Genomic DNA, 17,505 nt, shown 5'->3' with positions numbered 1-17,505 from the left:
CTTCGCACGCAAGGAAGTGCATCCAGGCAAAAAAAAATGATTCGCCCCCCTGACTGCTGGGACCCACCAGCTACATCTTCGCAGGCAAGGAAGTGCCTGACAGTCGGGACCCACCTGGTCGAAGCGTACGTAGCGTTGTCATTCTGGTCGCGAACGTGTACGTACATATATACTGGTGGATGTAGAGGCGCGCACGTGTCGTAGTAGAGGCGCGTACGTGTCGTAGTAGAGGCGCGCACGTAGCATGTACACGTACGTACAGCGGCCAGGGTGCAAAAAAGAAAATACGGCCACGTATGTGTACATACGGGCGGGGTCTCGAACGCCTACTCGCGCATACGTACGGCCAGGGCTCGTGTACATGGCTGGGTCAGAACGGAGAAACAGTGTCGTCATCATGTTCATGGGGAGGCAACGGAATGCGTCGTGTTCATGGGGAGGCAACGAAATGCGTCGTGTTCATCGGGAGGCAACGGAACGCATGGGAGCCAACCGGCTGGGTCGGAACGGAATGCATGGTCGTGTTCATAAGTTTCACTAGTGGCTTCTCTCAAGAGCATAAGTATTTACGGTGGGTGAACAAATTATTGTTGAGCAATTGACAGAATTGAGCATAGTTATGAGAATATCTAGGTATGATCATGTATATAGGCATCACGTTAGAGACAAGTAGACCGACTCCTGCCTGCATCTACTACTATTACTCCACACATCGACCGCTATCCAGCATGCGTCTAGAGTATTAAGTTCATAAGAACAGAGTAATGCTTTAAGCAAGCTGACATGATGTAGAGGGATAAACTCATGCAATATGATATAAACCCCATCTTGTTATCCTCGATGGCAACAATACAATACGTGCCTTGCTGCCCCTACTGTCACTGGGAAAGGACACCGCAAGATTGAACCCAAAGCTAAGCACTTCTCCCATTGCAAAAAGATCAATCTAGTAGGCCAAACCAAACTGATAATTCGAAGAGACTTGCAAAGGTAACCAATCATACATAAAAGAATTCAGAGAAGATTCAAATATTGTTCATAGATAAACTTGATCATAAACCCACAATTCATCGGTCTCAACAAACACACCGCAAAAGAAGATTACATCGAATAGATCTCCACGAGAGAGGGGGAGAACATTGTATTGAGATCCAAAAAGAGAGAAGAAGCCATCTAGCTAATAACTATGGACCCGAAGGTCTGAGGTAAACTACTCACGCATCATCGGAGAGGCTATGGTGTTGATGTAGAAGCCCTCCGTGATCGATGCCCCCTCCGGCGGAGCTCCGGAACAAGCCCCAAGATGGGATCTCACGGGTACAGAAGGCTGCGGCGGTGGAATTAGATTTTTGGCTCCGTATCTGGTAGTTTGGGGGTACGTATGTATATATAGGAGAAAGGAGTACGTCGGTGGAGCAACAGGGGGCCCACGAGGGTGGAGGGCGCGCCCAGGGGGTAGGCGCGCCCCCCTACCTCGTGCCCTCCTGGTTGATTTCTTGACGTAGGGTCCAAGTCCTCTGGATCACGTTCGTTCCGAAAATCACGTTCCCGAAGGTTTCGTTCCGTTTGGACTCCGTTTGATATTTTTTTTCTGCGAAACTCTAAAATAGGCAAAAAATAGCAATTCTGAGCTGGGCCTCCGGTTAATAGGTTAGTCCCAAAAATAATATAAAAGTGTATAATAAAGCCCAATAATGTCCAAAACAGAATATAATATAGCATGGAACAATAAAAAAAATATAGATACGTTGGAGACGTATCATGCATCAAGGACATAATTCTTCTGTGCAGCAATGAGGATAATCCTCAAGTTACGGACCCAGTCCGTGTAGTTGCTGCCATCATCTTTCAACTTAGCTTTCTCTAGGAACACATTAAAATTCAAGGGAACGGTAGCACGGGCCATTGATCTACAACATAGATATGCAAAAACTATGAGGACTAAGTTCATGATAAATTAAGTTCAATTAATCATATTACTTAAGAACTCGCACTTAGATAGACATCCCTTGAGCCATCTAAATGATCACGTGATCCAAATCAACTAAACCATGTACGATCATCCCGTGAGATGGAGTAGTTTTCAATGGTGAACATCTCTATGTTGATCATATCTACTATATGATTCACGTTCGACCTTTCGGTCTCCAGTGTTCCGAGGCCATGTCTGTACATGTTAGGGTCGTCAAGTTTAACCCGAGTATTCTGCACGTGCAAAATTGTCTTGCACCCGTTGTACGTGAACGTAGAGCTAATCACACCCGATCATCATGTGGTGTCTCGGCACGACGAACTGTCACAACGGTGCATACTCAAGGAGAACACTTATACCTTGAAATTTTAGTAAGGGATCATCTTATAATGCTACCGCCGTACTAAGCAAAATAAGATGCATAAAAGATAAACATCACATGCAATCAAAATATGTGACATGATATGGCCATCATCATCTTGTGCTTTTGATCTCCATCTCCAGAGCACTGTCATGATCTCCATCGTCACCGGCTTGACACCTTTATCTCCATCGTAGCGTCGTGGTCGTCTCGCCAACTATTGCTTCTACAACTATCGCTAACGCATAGTGATAAAGTAAAGCAATTACATGGCGTGTGCATCTCATACAATAAAGCGACAACCATAAGGCTCCTGCCAGTTGCCGATAACTTTTACAAAACATGATCATCTCATACAACAACGTCTATCTCATCATGTCTTGACCATATCACATCACAACATTCCCTGCAAAAACAAGTTAGACGTCCTCTACTTTGTTGTTGCAAGTTTTACGTGGCTGCTACGGGCTTCTAGCAAGAATCGTTCTTACCTACGCATCAAAACCACAACGGTGTTCCGTCAAGTTTGCTATTTTAACCTTCAACAAGGACCGGCCGCAGTCGAATTCGATTCAAATAAAGTAGGAGAAACAGACACCCGCCAGCCACCTTTATGCAAAACTAGTTGCATGTCTGTCGGTGGAACCGGTCTCATGAACGTGGTTATGTAAGGTTGGTCTGGGCCGCTTCATCCAACAATACCGCTGAATCAAAATAAGATGTTGGTGGTAACTAGTATGACTATCACCACCCACAACTCTTTGTGTTCTACTCGTGCATATCATCTACGCATAGACCTGGCTCGGATGCCACTGTTGGGGAACGTATCATGCAATTTCAAAAAAATTCCTACGCTCACGCAAGATCTATCTAGGAGATGCATAGCAACGAGAGGGGGAGAGTGTGTCCACCTACCATCATAGACTGAAAGCGGAAGCGTTAGATTAACGCGGTTGATGTAGTCGAACGTCTTCTTAATTCAACCAATCAGGTACCGAACGTACGACACCTCTGAGTTCGGCACACATTCAGCTCGATGACGTCCCTCGAACTCTTGATCCAGCAAAGTGTCAAGGGAGAGTTTCGTCAGCACGACGGCGTGGTGACGGTGATGGTAAAGTAATCCGTGCAGAGCTTCGCCTAAGCACTACGACAATATGACTGGAGGAGTAAACGGTGGAGGGGGCACCGCACATGGCTAAGAACAATTGATGTGCCTTAGAGGTGCCCCCCGCCCCCGTATATAAAGGAGGGAGAGGGGAGGAGTCCGGCCAAGGTGCGCCCCCGGGTGGGGAGGAGTCCTACTAGGACTCCAAGTCTAATTCGGACCCCCCCCCTTCCTTTTACCGGAGAGGGAAATGGGGAAGGAGAGGGAGAAGGAGAAGGAAAGGGGGTGCCACCCCCTTCCCCACTCCAATTCGGATCCCTTCCTTGTGGAAGGGTTCCGGTAACCCCTCGGTACTCCGATAAGTACCCGGAACACTCCGAAACCATTCCGGTGTCCGAATACTATCGTCCAATATATCAATCTTTACCTCTCGACCATTTTGAGACTCCTCGTCATGTCCGTGATCTCATCCGGGACTCCGAACAACATTCGGTCAACAAATCACATAACTCATAATACAAATCGTCATCGAACGTTAAGCGTGCGGACCCTACGGGTTCGAGAATTATGTAGACATGACCGAGACACCTCTCCGGTCAATAACCAATAGCGGAACCTGAATGCTCATATTGGCTCCCACATATTCTTCGAAGATCTTTATTGGTCGAACCGCAATGACAACATACGTTATTCCCTTTGTCATCGGTATGTTACTTGCCCGAGATTCGATCATCGGTATCTTCATACCTAGTTCAATCTCGTTACCGGCAAGTCTCTTTACTCGTTCCGTAATACATCATCCCGTAACTAACTCATTGTTCACATTGCTTGCAAGGCTTATCATGATGTGTATTACCGAGAGGGCCCAGAGATACCTCCCCGATACTCGGAGTGACAAATCCTAATCTCGATCTATGCCAACCCAACAAGACACCTTCGGAGATACCTGTAGAGCATCTTTATAATCACCCATTTACGTTGTGACGTTTGATAGCACACAAGGTATTCCTCCGGTATTCGAGAGTTGCATAATCTCATAGTCAAAGGAATATGTATAAGTCATGAAGAAAGTATAGCAATAAAACTTAACGACCATAATGCTAAGCTAACGGATGGGTCTTGTCCATCACATCATTCTCCTAATGATGTGATCCCGTTCATCAAATGACAACACATGTCTATGGTTAGGAAACTTAACCATCTTTGATTAACGAGCTAGTCTAGTAGAGGCTTACTAGGGACACTTTGTTTTGTCTATGTATCCACACATGTATCAAGTTTCTGGTTAATACAATTCTAGCATGAATAATAGATATTTATCATGATATAAGGAAATATAAATAAAAACTTTATTATTGCCTCTAGGGCATATTTCCTTCACGAGGCATCCCAAGGTAATATTCAAGGAAGACTCAAGCGCCTAAGCTTGGGGATGCCCCAAAAGGCATCCCCTCTTTCGTCTTCAAAATCATCGGTATACCTTACTCGAAGCTATATTTTTATTCGTCACATGATATGTGTTTTGGTTGGAGCGTATTTTCATTTTACTTGCTGTTTGAATAAAATCATTGGATCTAAAATCTTGAATGAGAGAGAGAGAGTCCTCCCATTGCTAGTTAATTACTTGACTACTCATTGTTCTTCACTCATATCTGTTTGGAGTAGTTTGTCATTTACTCACGAGCTTCACTTATATCCTATGAGTAAATGGTTGAATGAATTGAATATGATAAATCTGAATTCATATATGTTTCATATGCTTATACCATGGGGAGTAATGACTTCACATATAATAAGTATGGGTGGTAAGTTTATTGAAAGTTAGCAAACATAGTTTTGGTCACTTGAACAATTCATGAAAGAATATTGAAGGAAGAGAGGTTTCACATATAAATATACTATCTTGGACATCTTTTGTAATTGTGAGCACTCATTAAAATATGACATGCTAAAAAGTTGATGTTGGACAAGGAAGACAACATAATGGGTTATGTTTTCTTATATCCAAATAGAAGTTATATTGTCATGGATCCTCCAACATATTGAGCTTGTCTTTCCCTCTCATGCTAGCCAAATTCTTTGCACCAAGTGGAGATACTACTTGTGCTTCCAAACATCCCTTAAACCAGTTTTGCCATGAGAGTCCACCATACCTACCTATGGATTGAATAAGATCCTTCAAGTAAGTTGTCATCGGTGCAAGCAATAAAAATTGCTCTCTAAATAGGTATGATCTATTAGTGTGAAGAAAATAAGTTTTATATGAACTTGTGATATCGAAGAAATAAAAGCGACGGACTGCATAATAAAGGCCTTTATCACAAGCGGCAATATAAAGTGACGTTCTTTTGCATTAAGATTTCGTGCATCCAACCATAAAAGCGCATGACAACCTCTACTTCCCTCTGCGAAGGGCCTATCTTTTACTTTTATCTTCTACCCTTATACAAGACTCATGGTGATCACCAGCTTTCCTTTTTACACTATTTCCTTTGGCAAGCACTTTGTGTTGGAGCGATCCGGATATATATGTCCACTTGGATGTAGGTTTTCATAAAGTATTATTGTTGACATTACCCTTGAGTTAAAAGGTTGGGAGGCGAAACTATAAGCCCCTATCTTTCTCTGTGTCCGATTAAAACTTTGAACCCATAAATATCACGTGAGTGTTAGCAATTGTGAAAGATTAAATGATAGTTGAGTATGTGGAATTTGCTGATCAAACCTCTTACATAGACCCTTTCTGAAAATAAGATGAATTGCAATTGTTTGATGACTAAGAACATAGTTTGTTAGTCTTCAAGAAAGTTTATGGTCTATACTTTAACATGTGAATAGTTTGTTACTTGATCATGAGAAGTTTTATGAAGATGAGATACTGTTTATGATAAAGAATAATGCTAGAAAAGGTGCTTGGAACTTTCATTGATCAAACTTGTGCACTTGATGGCATTCACACTTCATAAATTATTTCTTTTATCATTTACCTACTCGAGGACGAGCAGGAATTAAGCTTGGGGATGCTGATACGTCTTCGACGTATCTATAATTTATGAAGTATTCATGCCATGTTTACAACAATTCCATATGATTTTGGTATGATTTGATTAGAACTAACCCGGACTGACGCTGTTTTCAGCAGAACTACCGTGGTGTTGTCTTTGTGCAGAAATAAAAGTTCTCGAAACGAGCTAAAAATTAACGGAGAATTTTTTTGGAAAATATCAAAAATACTAGAAGAAAAAGATACGCAAGAGGAGTCCCGGGGCCACCACAAGGGTGGGGGGCGCGCCCCCTAGGGCGCGCCCTCCGACCTTGTGATCTCCTCGTGGGGCCCCCTGACATGAAACTGACGCCAAACCCTCCTATAAATCCAGAAAACTCCAGAACAGAAGAGAGATCGGGAGTTCCGCCGCCGTAAGCCTCTATAGCCTCGAAAAACCAATCTAGGCCCTCTCTGGCACCCTGCCGGAGGGGACCATCATCACCGGAGGCTATGGAGGAGGATCTCGGAGGGGGCCATCATTGCCATGGAGGCCAAGGACCAGAGGGGGAACCTCTCCCCATCTAGGGGGGATGCCATGGACGAGGAAGCACAAGGGGGAGAACCTCTCCCCCTCTCTTTCGGTGGCGCCGGAGTGCCACCGAGGGAATCATCGGTGATCGTCTTCATCAACATCACCATCATCATCACCATCCTCATCTGTTTTATGCGGTCCACTCTCCCGCACCCCGCTGTAATCCCCTACTTGAACATGGTGCTTTATGCCACATATTATGATCCAATGATGTGTTGCCATCCTATGATGTTTTGAGTAGTTTTCCTTTGTCCTTTGGGTTGATTGATGATATATATTGGTTTGAGTTGCATGTTTTATTATTGGTGCTGTCCTATGGTGCCCTCCGTGTCGCGCAAGCGTGAGGGATCCCCGCTGTAGGGTTTTGCAATATGTTCATGGTTTGCTTATTGTCTGTGTTGCGTGAGTGACTGAAACACAAACACGGGTAAGCGGGTCATGGCGTATGGGAATAAAGGGGACTTGATGTGTTAATGCTATGGTTGGGTTTTACCTTAATGATCTTTAGTAGTTGTGGATGCTTGCTAGAATTCCATTCATAAGTGCACATGATCCAAGAAGAGAAAGTATGTTAGCTTATGCCTCTCCCTCATATGCAATTGCAATAATGATTACCGATCTTGTTAACAATTGCCTAGGATAATTCCACACACTGACCCATCATTATTCCACACTCGCTATTTATAATATGTAGTAATATATTCTAATTTTATATTAACAGCACCTACTTTTATATTTTAGTTCTCCAATATCATGCAAAGTTATCCTCTTCATACCCATAACGTAGTTTTATTTCTCGTTTCTAGATAAAAGCAAATGTTCGGTGTACGTAGAGTCGTATCAGTGGCAGATAGGACTTGAGAGAATATTGATCTTACCTTTAGCTCCTTGTGGGTTCGATACTCCATACTTATCACTTCCATCTTTAGAAATTGCTACGATGATTCCTTGCACTTGGGGATTATCAGCGCGCTTTGGAGTTTTGTCTGAGAGGCACTCGGGCCTGATTGGGAGGCTCCGGAACTTGTCGGATTCCTTCATGCCAGAGCAGTCCAGACAGGGAGGAATATATGCCTCTTCTGGCTAGTTTTTGTGGCCTTAACTTGGACGCTAGCTATGGACAACACATAATAAGATGGTGATTGAACGGGTTTTCCTTAGACAGGCCTATGATTTCTTCTTCAAATTTCTTGCGTTCTTGCAGCATTGGCGCCCGTTGGCTAGGCAGTGGGACTGCGATTGTCTGGGACAGATGTTGGATGCGCTTCATGTCACCGCTGGACGCCTCTCTTCGATGCGGAGTCCCTGATGAGTGGCCACTTGATGGTCTTTTTTCTCTTTGTTTTGTGCTTTCTTTGGGTGTGCTTGTGCCGATGCCTCCAGCAGACTTGTTTATCTCGGTGATCCCGTACTTGATGTATGAATTTGATGGTTACTTTATTTATAAAGCGGGATGAAATCCTATTTCAAGGAGTCCCCTCCTAAATCTGATGTCTGATTGGTATTGGTGTCCTCAAAGAAATAGAGGCTTCTAATTAATCACCTTCGAACAAGATTAGGTAGATATTCACAAGATAAGACTAGGAAGGTAGGCAAGCCGTCTAAGTTAGCAAGTTGACGTGCCCACCCCTGAAAAACCAAAGCAAGTTCACATGACCTGGTATATGTGCACCCTCACGTGCAATTTGTCTTTTGGCTCAGTTCTAATCTAGAACTTAGTCTAAAACGAAAAGAAGTTAGACAAAAGAAGTAAAAATCTTTGTCGACATACAAATTTTAAGGCCTCCATTGGTTTATAAGATAGAAATATCATTGGAATAGAAAAAATCATAGAAAATAAAATAATTTGTTGAGGAAAACAGCAGGACTCTGCTGCGTATTTTTATTAATTTTGGCATAAAAGGTACAAGGTCTTATAGTACAAAACCAAAAGAAAGAAGTAGAAAGAATAAAAGAATACACCAACAAAAGAAACAAACAAAGAAAAGCAGACTATACAGAGAGAGCTAACGTTTGTGCAGGGGGCCAGATTCACCAATACTAGCAAACGAACTCAAGCTCTTTCTGCAGTGTGGATTAGCGAACCTTACATTGCCAGTGGAAGAAATTCTACTGTTTTGTATTAAAATCCTTGTGGCAACGACTGGAAAAACAGAAAAAATACTCCCTCATCTAGCGCTTCAGTGTCAACGGAACAGCGAGTCTTCGTGATACTGCTAGCCAGTAGCTACTTTAGCCTGCCTGCCATTAGCTCACCAACCATCTGAGCTGCTTGAGGAAACCAAAGAGGGGGGAGGAGAGCGATGGCGTCGGCGTCGGCGTCTGTAGAAGAGGCCACCGAAGCAGTACCACGGGAGGGTCTGAACAAGAGGTCGCCGGAGAGATACCACCTCGGATCTCCGGCCACGTTCAGCGCCGCCGTTGAGCGCATATCTTCCGGTGCCGCGACGATGGATCAGTACCCAAGACAGCGCATGCTAGTAAGTTAGCTGGTCGGATGGAGAGACTTCGGTACGAACAATGGATTTGCTGTTGATTTTTGTGTTTTTTTCACACACAAAAAACCATCGTTGGTTGTAGGCCTTGATAGAAGAGCTCTCAGTCCATGCTGCTCACGAACAACTCTGGATTGGAGGATCTGCACCCCGCATCTGTGAAGGTGAATTAATTTCTTCCGTGGGGTAAGCTTGTTTCTGTTTTCTAGGATGTCCAAGAGATTATCTGAGAATGAACGGTTTAAGTTTAATACTACTCTTTGTATTGATGATAGATGGTTCAAAGATTGGTATTTGCTATTTCTAAGTCGACTAACAGATAGTTATTTCTGAAACATGAAATTTTCATTGGATAAAATCAAGAACTAACGTTCAGGATCATTGACTTAGAAACACTAGCAACGATCCATGGTTAAATTCGCCGGGAAAAAAAGGGTTCATATCTAGTAAGTTTTTCATTAGTTTCCTTTAACCGTCGGGGATCCAGAACCAGAACCGCGGCTGATGTCCACACCTGTTGATACTGAAAGAAAGCCATCTTTTGTTGTACCGTTATCTGTTTTTTCACAACGGCGACAACACAAAGCTAGCCCTCTGCCCTCCATCTTCCCTTCCTTTGTTATTCAAACCATCTCCTCCTTTCTCTGACTGATGATTCTTGCTGTTTACTCGTTGAGCAAGTTGTACGTTAAGCCAAAGACAGCAAAAAAAAAAAAAGCATTTCCCTTGAACTTATGTCATACATATGCTTGGTGGACAGGGTTTCCTATCCTCCATGGAGTCGCAGCGTAGGCGGCAGGAAGCTGCAGGAAGTGGGAAACCTGCCACCTGTCATTTGACTCGGCACGTTCCGGTCGCACGCTATGGTCAGGCGGACCAACTCATGTTCAGCTGAATCGTCACATCCTGGTACTAGCACCAGGCGATCAAGCTCGAGCCCCCGGCGGCGGCGGCCATGTCATCGTCGATATGGCTCCCCTGCTCCTGGCTACGGCGGGCTCTATGGAAGCCGAACCCAAAGCAACCGTAAGTGGTCTTGCTAATCTCCGTCACTCACCTTACATTGCCATAAACCATTTCATCCACATCTCCAACTTCACAGTGGACCGCTAGAAAGCTTCACGAATCTGAAAGCTACTGTTCGCGGTCTCCATCTGGGGATAGGGTTTGGTATGATCATGTATTTTACGTATCCCGTTTCTTGCAGGAGATGAGCCGATCCGACGAGCATCACGCGCGCTCCATATCGCAGACGCTGTTCTGCGCGCTCCTGCCGGCGTGCGTCACCTCGCGCGCTCTCTTCGAGCCTGCTGGTTCCGACTACGTCGGCCTGGCGATCTACGCCGGCCTGCTGTTCGTCACGGCGGTTACGTACGCCGGCATGTTCGCGTCCAGCAGGGCGAGCGGCGGCAAGGCCTCCCTGCGCGTCGTGGCTTGCGCCGCTATCGCCGTTCTGACCATTGCGGCGGGGTCGCAGCTCTCCGGGGCGGCGCACGTTGCTGCCGCTGCTTTCATGGGTGTGGTGACGAGCTTGATCGAGGCCATTGCCATGTGAAACCTGCGCTGCAAATTGAAATATGTCTAGTTGTTTCAATTAGGCCATGAAAACAATAATAAAATTAAGTATTACTCCCTCCGTCTCAAAATTCTTGTCTTAAATTTGTCTAGATACGGATGTATATCTTATACATCCGTATCTAGACAAATTTAAGACAAGAATTTTGAGACGGAGGAAGTATTATTTTTCTCATTACGTTTATGAATTGTAACCTCAATAATAATATAAAACTTGGTTGACGGATATGTGAATGGCTTGTGAAACTCAATGCGCAATAAAATTATTATTCTAAATAAGTGGATCTTTGGACTATAGTGGAAAGATGTATGCGACATTTGTACTTTCATTTCCAGATAAAAAAAATCTGAGAAAAAAGTTACATTTGTACTTTTTAGTTAGAGTAAATTATTATATTTAAACTGAAACAGAGAACAACTCCGAATGCGCACCAGCCCATCCATTCTATCGGCCCAGACTTAACAAAGGCCGTCTCATCTTCCAACAGAGAGAGTGAAAGCAACGCAGGCCGGTGGCTCTGAAGAGAGAGAGTGGACATAACACTTGGATTGCAGTTTTGGCCCATCTCAGAGGAACCTCCAGAAAATCAACAATGAAATTCCCTACAAAAAGCAATAAAAGAAACGAGGAATGGGATGGACAGGACAGTTTAATCTTGAGACTTTGCTAATAAAGACTAATCATCATACTTTTCCTGGCATTTCCTATAAATAAGTAGATCATGAAACCGATTTATATGATAGAACATTCGTAGCAAGACAAAAAAGAAGCAAGATGTATCTATCATATGTTTAAACATTACCAGGAGCAAGACAAAATGGCACTGGTAGTTTTGAAGTCCCAAGTTTAGATGGCCGACCACTAAAAACTTGCCGTTGTTATCTTCCCAACAGCATGCTGGCACCAAGTATAAAAGAATAGCATGATGACAAAATGTAAACACACATGACATGACTTAAGATCGTTGTAGGCACGTCGACCTTTTCTTTTCCCAGCCTGCACCCAGTATTCAACAACTCACTGAACCACCAGCCTATGATTAATCAACAAAAACAGCAAGCCAATCCATAATCACGCACCAACCACTAATCCCAAGAGAGACTCGTAATCGCTCCTGTGTCCAATCACAACGCTCACATCCCCATCTGCATATAATACTACTACGTAGTACCACCCTTCGCTGACAGCGCAGAAGCTTTGACAGGCTCCTCGCACAAGAAGAGATAGATAGAGGCCCAAAATCACACCAAGGAGGCATTCAGCCATGGGCCATGGCCCTTGGGGTCGGGTCGGGTCCGATAAATAAATACGCAGTACTAGTACGAATGGCCCACGTCTGAAAAGGGAGCGCCACATGGTGACCGATCACACCACCTGCAAAACTATTTAATTCAGTGGCTAGCTGCTGCTGTTGCTCCTGCTGAAAATGGAACAGTAGGCTGTTTGAGGGGAACCGAAGCTGCTGTACACGAGAAAGCGCAACGGTGTCCCACTCACCAAATCATACAAGCAGAGGCTCCGGTCCTTCCATTCCTGAAATGACGTGGAGGGTGTGAACCATGAATGGGAACATACATACACCAATGCCTAAACCTCAAAGGATTTAAAATCACCATTGCCTCCGCAATGGCAAAGTTCGTACAAGAATGGGTATATTCATGCAAAAACAGACCAAAAAAACAGGCCAAGAAGACAGTTAAATGACCAATAGCGCATTTCCTAAAGGAAACCGACTCCAACATCCATAACGCCAAGCGATTTGAAAAATAAACTGGCTACACGTGGTATTGGACACTGAATCAGACTCACCACTGCCAAGAGAATATATACGTAAAGGAGAAAAATAAACAATTCTAAAGATGTGACATAAAGATGTAAATTTAGTTAAAGAACATGTGACTCGTTTGTGATACCCAAGTTGCATGCATGTGTGCGAGGGTTATTCTAAAAGGATCTCATTGTTCTTCAGGTGAATAAATACACAGTACAGCTGGACCACAGGTGAAAAGGAGCTCCACATGGTGAACGATCACACCACCTGCAAAATCAGTTGCTAGCTGCTGCCGCCGCTGCTGAAACTAGAGAGGACCCCCATCAGCTGTTATTGCTCAGGAAACAGAAGGGGACCTGATCCACCTGACCTGCCCGCTGGGGAGACGAAACAGGAACCACATCCTCTAACATCTTCGAGGGATGTCATGTAAGCTACAGTAACCGTGACATCCCTTCTTCACATCCATATGGTTAAGCCTAAAATGATTATAATTAATTTGTAAATTACAAATCTACTTTATACATTTACAAAAATTACATACAAACAAAATTATGATGCAATAAAATTATTTATTTATTTATTTTTGTACATGCTACAGTAAATCCGCAGAGTAGTTGCTGCAGTAACCCTGACATCTCTTCTTCGCTTTACACACGCATTTCACTGTAGCTTCGTGACATCCCTTGAGGATGTTAGAGGATCCGCTTCCGAGGAAACAGGGAGCCGAATCATGGAAGCAGCCCAATATCCATACAGGATGGATGGATGGATGGATGCACCAAAAAAAGACAACAGCGATATTCATTCATACCCGAACATGGCTCATGCACCCCCTCATCAAGACAGGTTGATGAGAGGAAAAAACAGCAACGATCGGCTGGCTAGATCACAGGCTCACAGTGCATCCACATGGACGGAGGCTCTGGATCGAAGCCGCATTTATGGCACCGTGCACGGAAAGCCCAATGCCACGACCCCTGAAACGATGTGGAGGGTCCGAGCCATTAATCTGAAAACACAATGCTTTCTCAACCACAAAGGATTTTATTCAGCAGCGCTGGCTCCACAATGGCCAAGTTCGCATAAGAATTGGTATGTTCGTGTAGACATGCAAAATCAGACATGAATAAACAGTTAAACAACCATAGTGCATATTTCCTAGAGCAAAATAACTCCAAAATTCATATCAATAAGTGACTTCGCAAGGAAAAAAAACTGGCTACGCACCTAGTATTGGATATCGAATCAGAATTACCACCGCCGAGAGAATATGTACCCGGGACATTGATTTTATTCATCTATTACAATATTATTATTCTCTGCTGCAGATGAACAGCGATGCAAGTACAGCCTCTCTGTTGCATCTCAAGCACGAAAAACTTATCTCCTCCCCTCCCCCCCCACACACCACCGCCTCTGGTCTCCTTCTCTCCTCACCCCCCAGACACCACAAAGATGGGCAAGTCCAGCAGTGGTTCCGGGTGGTTCTTGGTGCCGGCAGGTGGATCCCCGGGGTCGTCCAGATCGTGGTGGCGCCACCCACGGTCTCCGTGGCCACCGACGTCCACCACTCCTTCCACGGGGATGGTCAAGGACGAGGTGGCGATCTCTGATGACGACAAGCAGCAATAACAACTGCCCCTCCTTGTCGAGGCCGCGCGGGCGGACAAGGAGTACACACGACAACTCGAGTTGTTGCTCCAACGGTCGCTCTTCGACTACGGTCTAGCACCACTCTTGCCGCTACACATCCGCCATGTCAAGGAGGAGGTGGCGTCCCCGCCGCGCCACCGTGTCAAGGAGGAGTCGACGCTCCCACAACAACGTCACGTCAAGACAGTGCCGGTGTCCCCGCCACGCCGTTTCGTGCATGACAAGGAGGTGTCGTGTGGTTGCCGTGAAGAAGGAGGAGGCGCCCACCCCGGCGATCGCCAACATGCAGAGCCGCCTCCTCTACTATCTCGGACGTGGCGGCGGCACTTCCTCCTCACGCACCAGATCGGCAGCCGAAAGGTGGCTTCCGAGGAGGAGCGCCGGATGCGGCGCAACACGACGTGACGTTCGGCTTCACGCCATCGGATGCGGCACTGAAATGGGTGCGTGCAAACCCGGACCTCGCGTTGACCTGGGTCGAGGTTCGAGGGATCCCTCGGCCAGAGTGAGGTTCCTCTCGGTAGGGGTGGTGGTTGATGGGCGGCGGTCATTGGCGGCACGTGGTCGACGCATCTTCGGGAGAAATCCCTGTTCTGGTCTTCATCGGAGCCGACAACGGCGGCGCCCGCGTGTGTCGCGACCTTTCTTGGAAGCGTCGTCATGGAGTTGTGCTCCTCCTCGCCACGGCTTTGGCTCCTGAGGGAAACCTCAGATCCGCTGGAAAGGCGATTGAGGTGTCTTCGTGTCTTTCTCCTTGGGGAATCATCTCTGAGTCGGCCACGACTAGAAGACCGGTGGATGGCGGCATCTTGGCCGTGTGGTTTTGTTGAGGTGGGGTGTTGGTTTCTGTTCTGGCAACGATGATGGCGTCGAGAGGGGCTTGGGTCACCGCGTGGACTTCAGTAGTCGGTTCTTCCTGGCGGGTCCGAGGTACTCTTACATGGGTTGCTTGGTTGCTTTGAAGTCAGAATTGTGGTGGAGGAGTCCAGGTGGTGACGATGACAAGCACTAGGTGGTCGTTTGTGGAGGGCATGGTTGGCACAAGTCCTGCATATTTCTCATGTGATGCTCGTCGTCAAAGTCGGAGCTGTCAGTTGTGGTGGCATGTGTCGTCGTGGCTTCTATGCAACAGTTTGCGGGTTAGCCTCGATGATGGAGCTCTACGGTGAAGCCGGTAACAATTGCGACTCCTCGGCGATTGTCTTTCTTCTTTTGCAGCCATGTGTTCCATGTAGGTGGCGAGGTTGGCCAGTGGGTTGGGTTGTATCGGTTATAGCCCAGTTTTCCGCCAATTAACCAAGCAATTCTCGCTCTCTTCTTAATAAATGAAAATGACAAGTCTTTTGCCTCGTTTTCAAAAAATAAGTAGTAGGGGGCCCTAACAGTGACAAAACTTAAACATACATGACTACCTATCGTTGTAAGCACGTCGACCTTTTCTTTTCCCAGCCTGCACCCAGCCCGGCAAGTCACTGAACAATCAGAGATGCAGACAACCTCAAACCACCAGCGTATAATTACGCTAACACACCAAGGACCAAGGACCAAGCCCAACCAACCAACCAATCCATCATCACGCACCAACCACCAATCCGCAAGAGAAGAGAGACTCGTTCCTGTGTCCAACAACAACGCTCATATTCCCATCTGCATATATGATACTCCCTTCAGTGACGACGCAGGCTTTGGCAGGCACCACCACACCCAGGAAGCATTCTCCTTTAGACTTTTCAAAAAAGAAAAACATGGTCCTTCAGCTAAACAAATAAATACGCAGTACAAGCGGACCACGGGGAAAAGGAGCTCCACATGGTGACCCATCACACCACCTGCAAAATTAATTCAGTTCCTGGCTGTTGCACTGCTGCTGAAAATGGAGTCGTTGGTTGGAAAGCAGGCAGGGAGGACCGCCCATGGCTGTTACTGCGCAGGAAACAGAAGGGGACCTGATCGACATGACCTGACCGAGATCCGCGCGGGATGGATCGATGCACCAAAAATGACAACACCCACATTCATTCGTACCTGAACATGGATCATGGTCGATGATAGGAAAACTGCAGAGATCAGCTGGTTAGATCACAGTGCACCCACATGGATGGAGGAAGCTCTGGATCGAAGAAGCCGCTGTTAATGCGCTGTACTGTACACCAAAAATCACACAAGCCCTTCCATTCCTGAAATGATGTGGAGGAGGGTGTGAGCCATGAATGCCAAGATACAGGGCTTCCTGAACAACACAGGATTATTGACCAGCATTGCACCCGCAGTGATAGGGCTCCTACAGGAACTGGTATATTCATCTAGACATGCAAAAGCAGACATATAAATATTTCCTAGGGGAAAATAACTCCAAAATTCATATCAATAATTGATTCATCCCAGCTAAGATCAAATCTTTATGTGGCTCATGACTAGAAAAAAACATTTTAACTAAAGAGAATTTGCTTTAAAGGGGCTGCAAAGGTAATAAGAGCTGTGCCTTTTGTGGTCAGGATGAGTCTATTGACCATTTGTTTTTTACCTGTTCGGCTGCTAGGTTGATGTGGAGCCTGATGAAATGTGCTTTTGATTTGAATTCTACTCCTAATTGTCTCACTGATTGCTTGGGTAGATGGATCAGATCGTTCCCTAAACATGATAAGAAACTTTGTTTTGGTTGGTGTTGCTGCTATGTTTTGGACTATCTAGAGATGTAGACATGACATTATATTTGGAAGAAAAACTATCAATAATCCTTTAATCCTTGTGAGGCTGATGTTTTCGTGGATTGCTGATTGGTCAATTTTGCAGACAAAGGAGCCAGAAACAAGGTTGCTGAAGATGGGAGCAAAGTTAGTCGAGTGAGTAGCAAATGACGTCTACAGGGCTTCGCAAGGGTGGAGGCCGGGAGTTCTTCGGATTGGTGGCTGGCAGATGGAGAACCTATAGTTTCAGCTGATAGGTCATGGATCATGTTATGTTCATGTTGTGAGCAGGTAGGTCATC

At 45.4% G+C, this 17,505-nt stretch overlaps 1 protein-coding gene across 2 annotated transcripts; it reads left to right on the top strand.

The window, feature by feature from the left end:
* Nucleotides 1–8,151: 8,151 nt before the first annotated feature.
* Nucleotides 8,152–11,158, top strand: LOC109740702 (uncharacterized). Of its 2 annotated transcripts, none has more exons than XR_006663303.2 (4): nucleotides 8,152–9,499; nucleotides 9,600–9,678; nucleotides 10,275–10,540; nucleotides 10,722–11,158. XR_006663303.2 is itself a non-coding variant. In XM_045228181.2 (4 exons), the coding sequence occupies exons 3-4, from the start codon at nucleotides 10,484–10,486 to the stop codon at nucleotides 11,067–11,069; spliced, it is 405 nt and encodes a 134-aa protein (XP_045084116.1). In that variant the 5' UTR covers nucleotides 8,154–9,499; nucleotides 9,600–9,700; nucleotides 10,275–10,483; the 3' UTR covers nucleotides 11,070–11,158. The 2 variants fall into 2 exon arrangements, 1 of the variants encoding a protein (XP_045084116.1); XM_045228181.2 differs by having other exon boundaries at nucleotides 8,154–9,499; nucleotides 9,600–9,700.
* The last annotated feature ends 6,347 nt before the right edge of the window (nucleotides 11,159–17,505 follow it).

This window comes from Aegilops tauschii, chromosome 5 (genome assembly GCF_002575655.3).
Source record: "Aegilops tauschii subsp. strangulata cultivar AL8/78 chromosome 5, Aet v6.0, whole genome shotgun sequence".
Lineage (NCBI taxonomy): Eukaryota > Viridiplantae > Streptophyta > Magnoliopsida > Poales > Poaceae > Aegilops > Aegilops tauschii.
The sequence above is the reverse complement of the archived record's forward strand: the minus strand, read 5'-3'. Positions and strand labels throughout refer to the sequence as shown.

What these genes read in the sequence shown, in the direction of transcription:
- LOC109740702 (XM_045228181.2), top strand. Translation starts at nt 10,484, where the DNA reads ATGGCTCCCCTGCTCCTGGCTACGGCGGGCTCTATGGAAGCCGAACCC. An exon ending in AAGCCGAACCCAAAGCAACC is followed by an intron (nt 10,541 to 10,721) that starts GTAAGTGGTCTT and finishes CGTTTCTTGCAG; the next exon opens with GAGATGAGCCGATCCGACGA.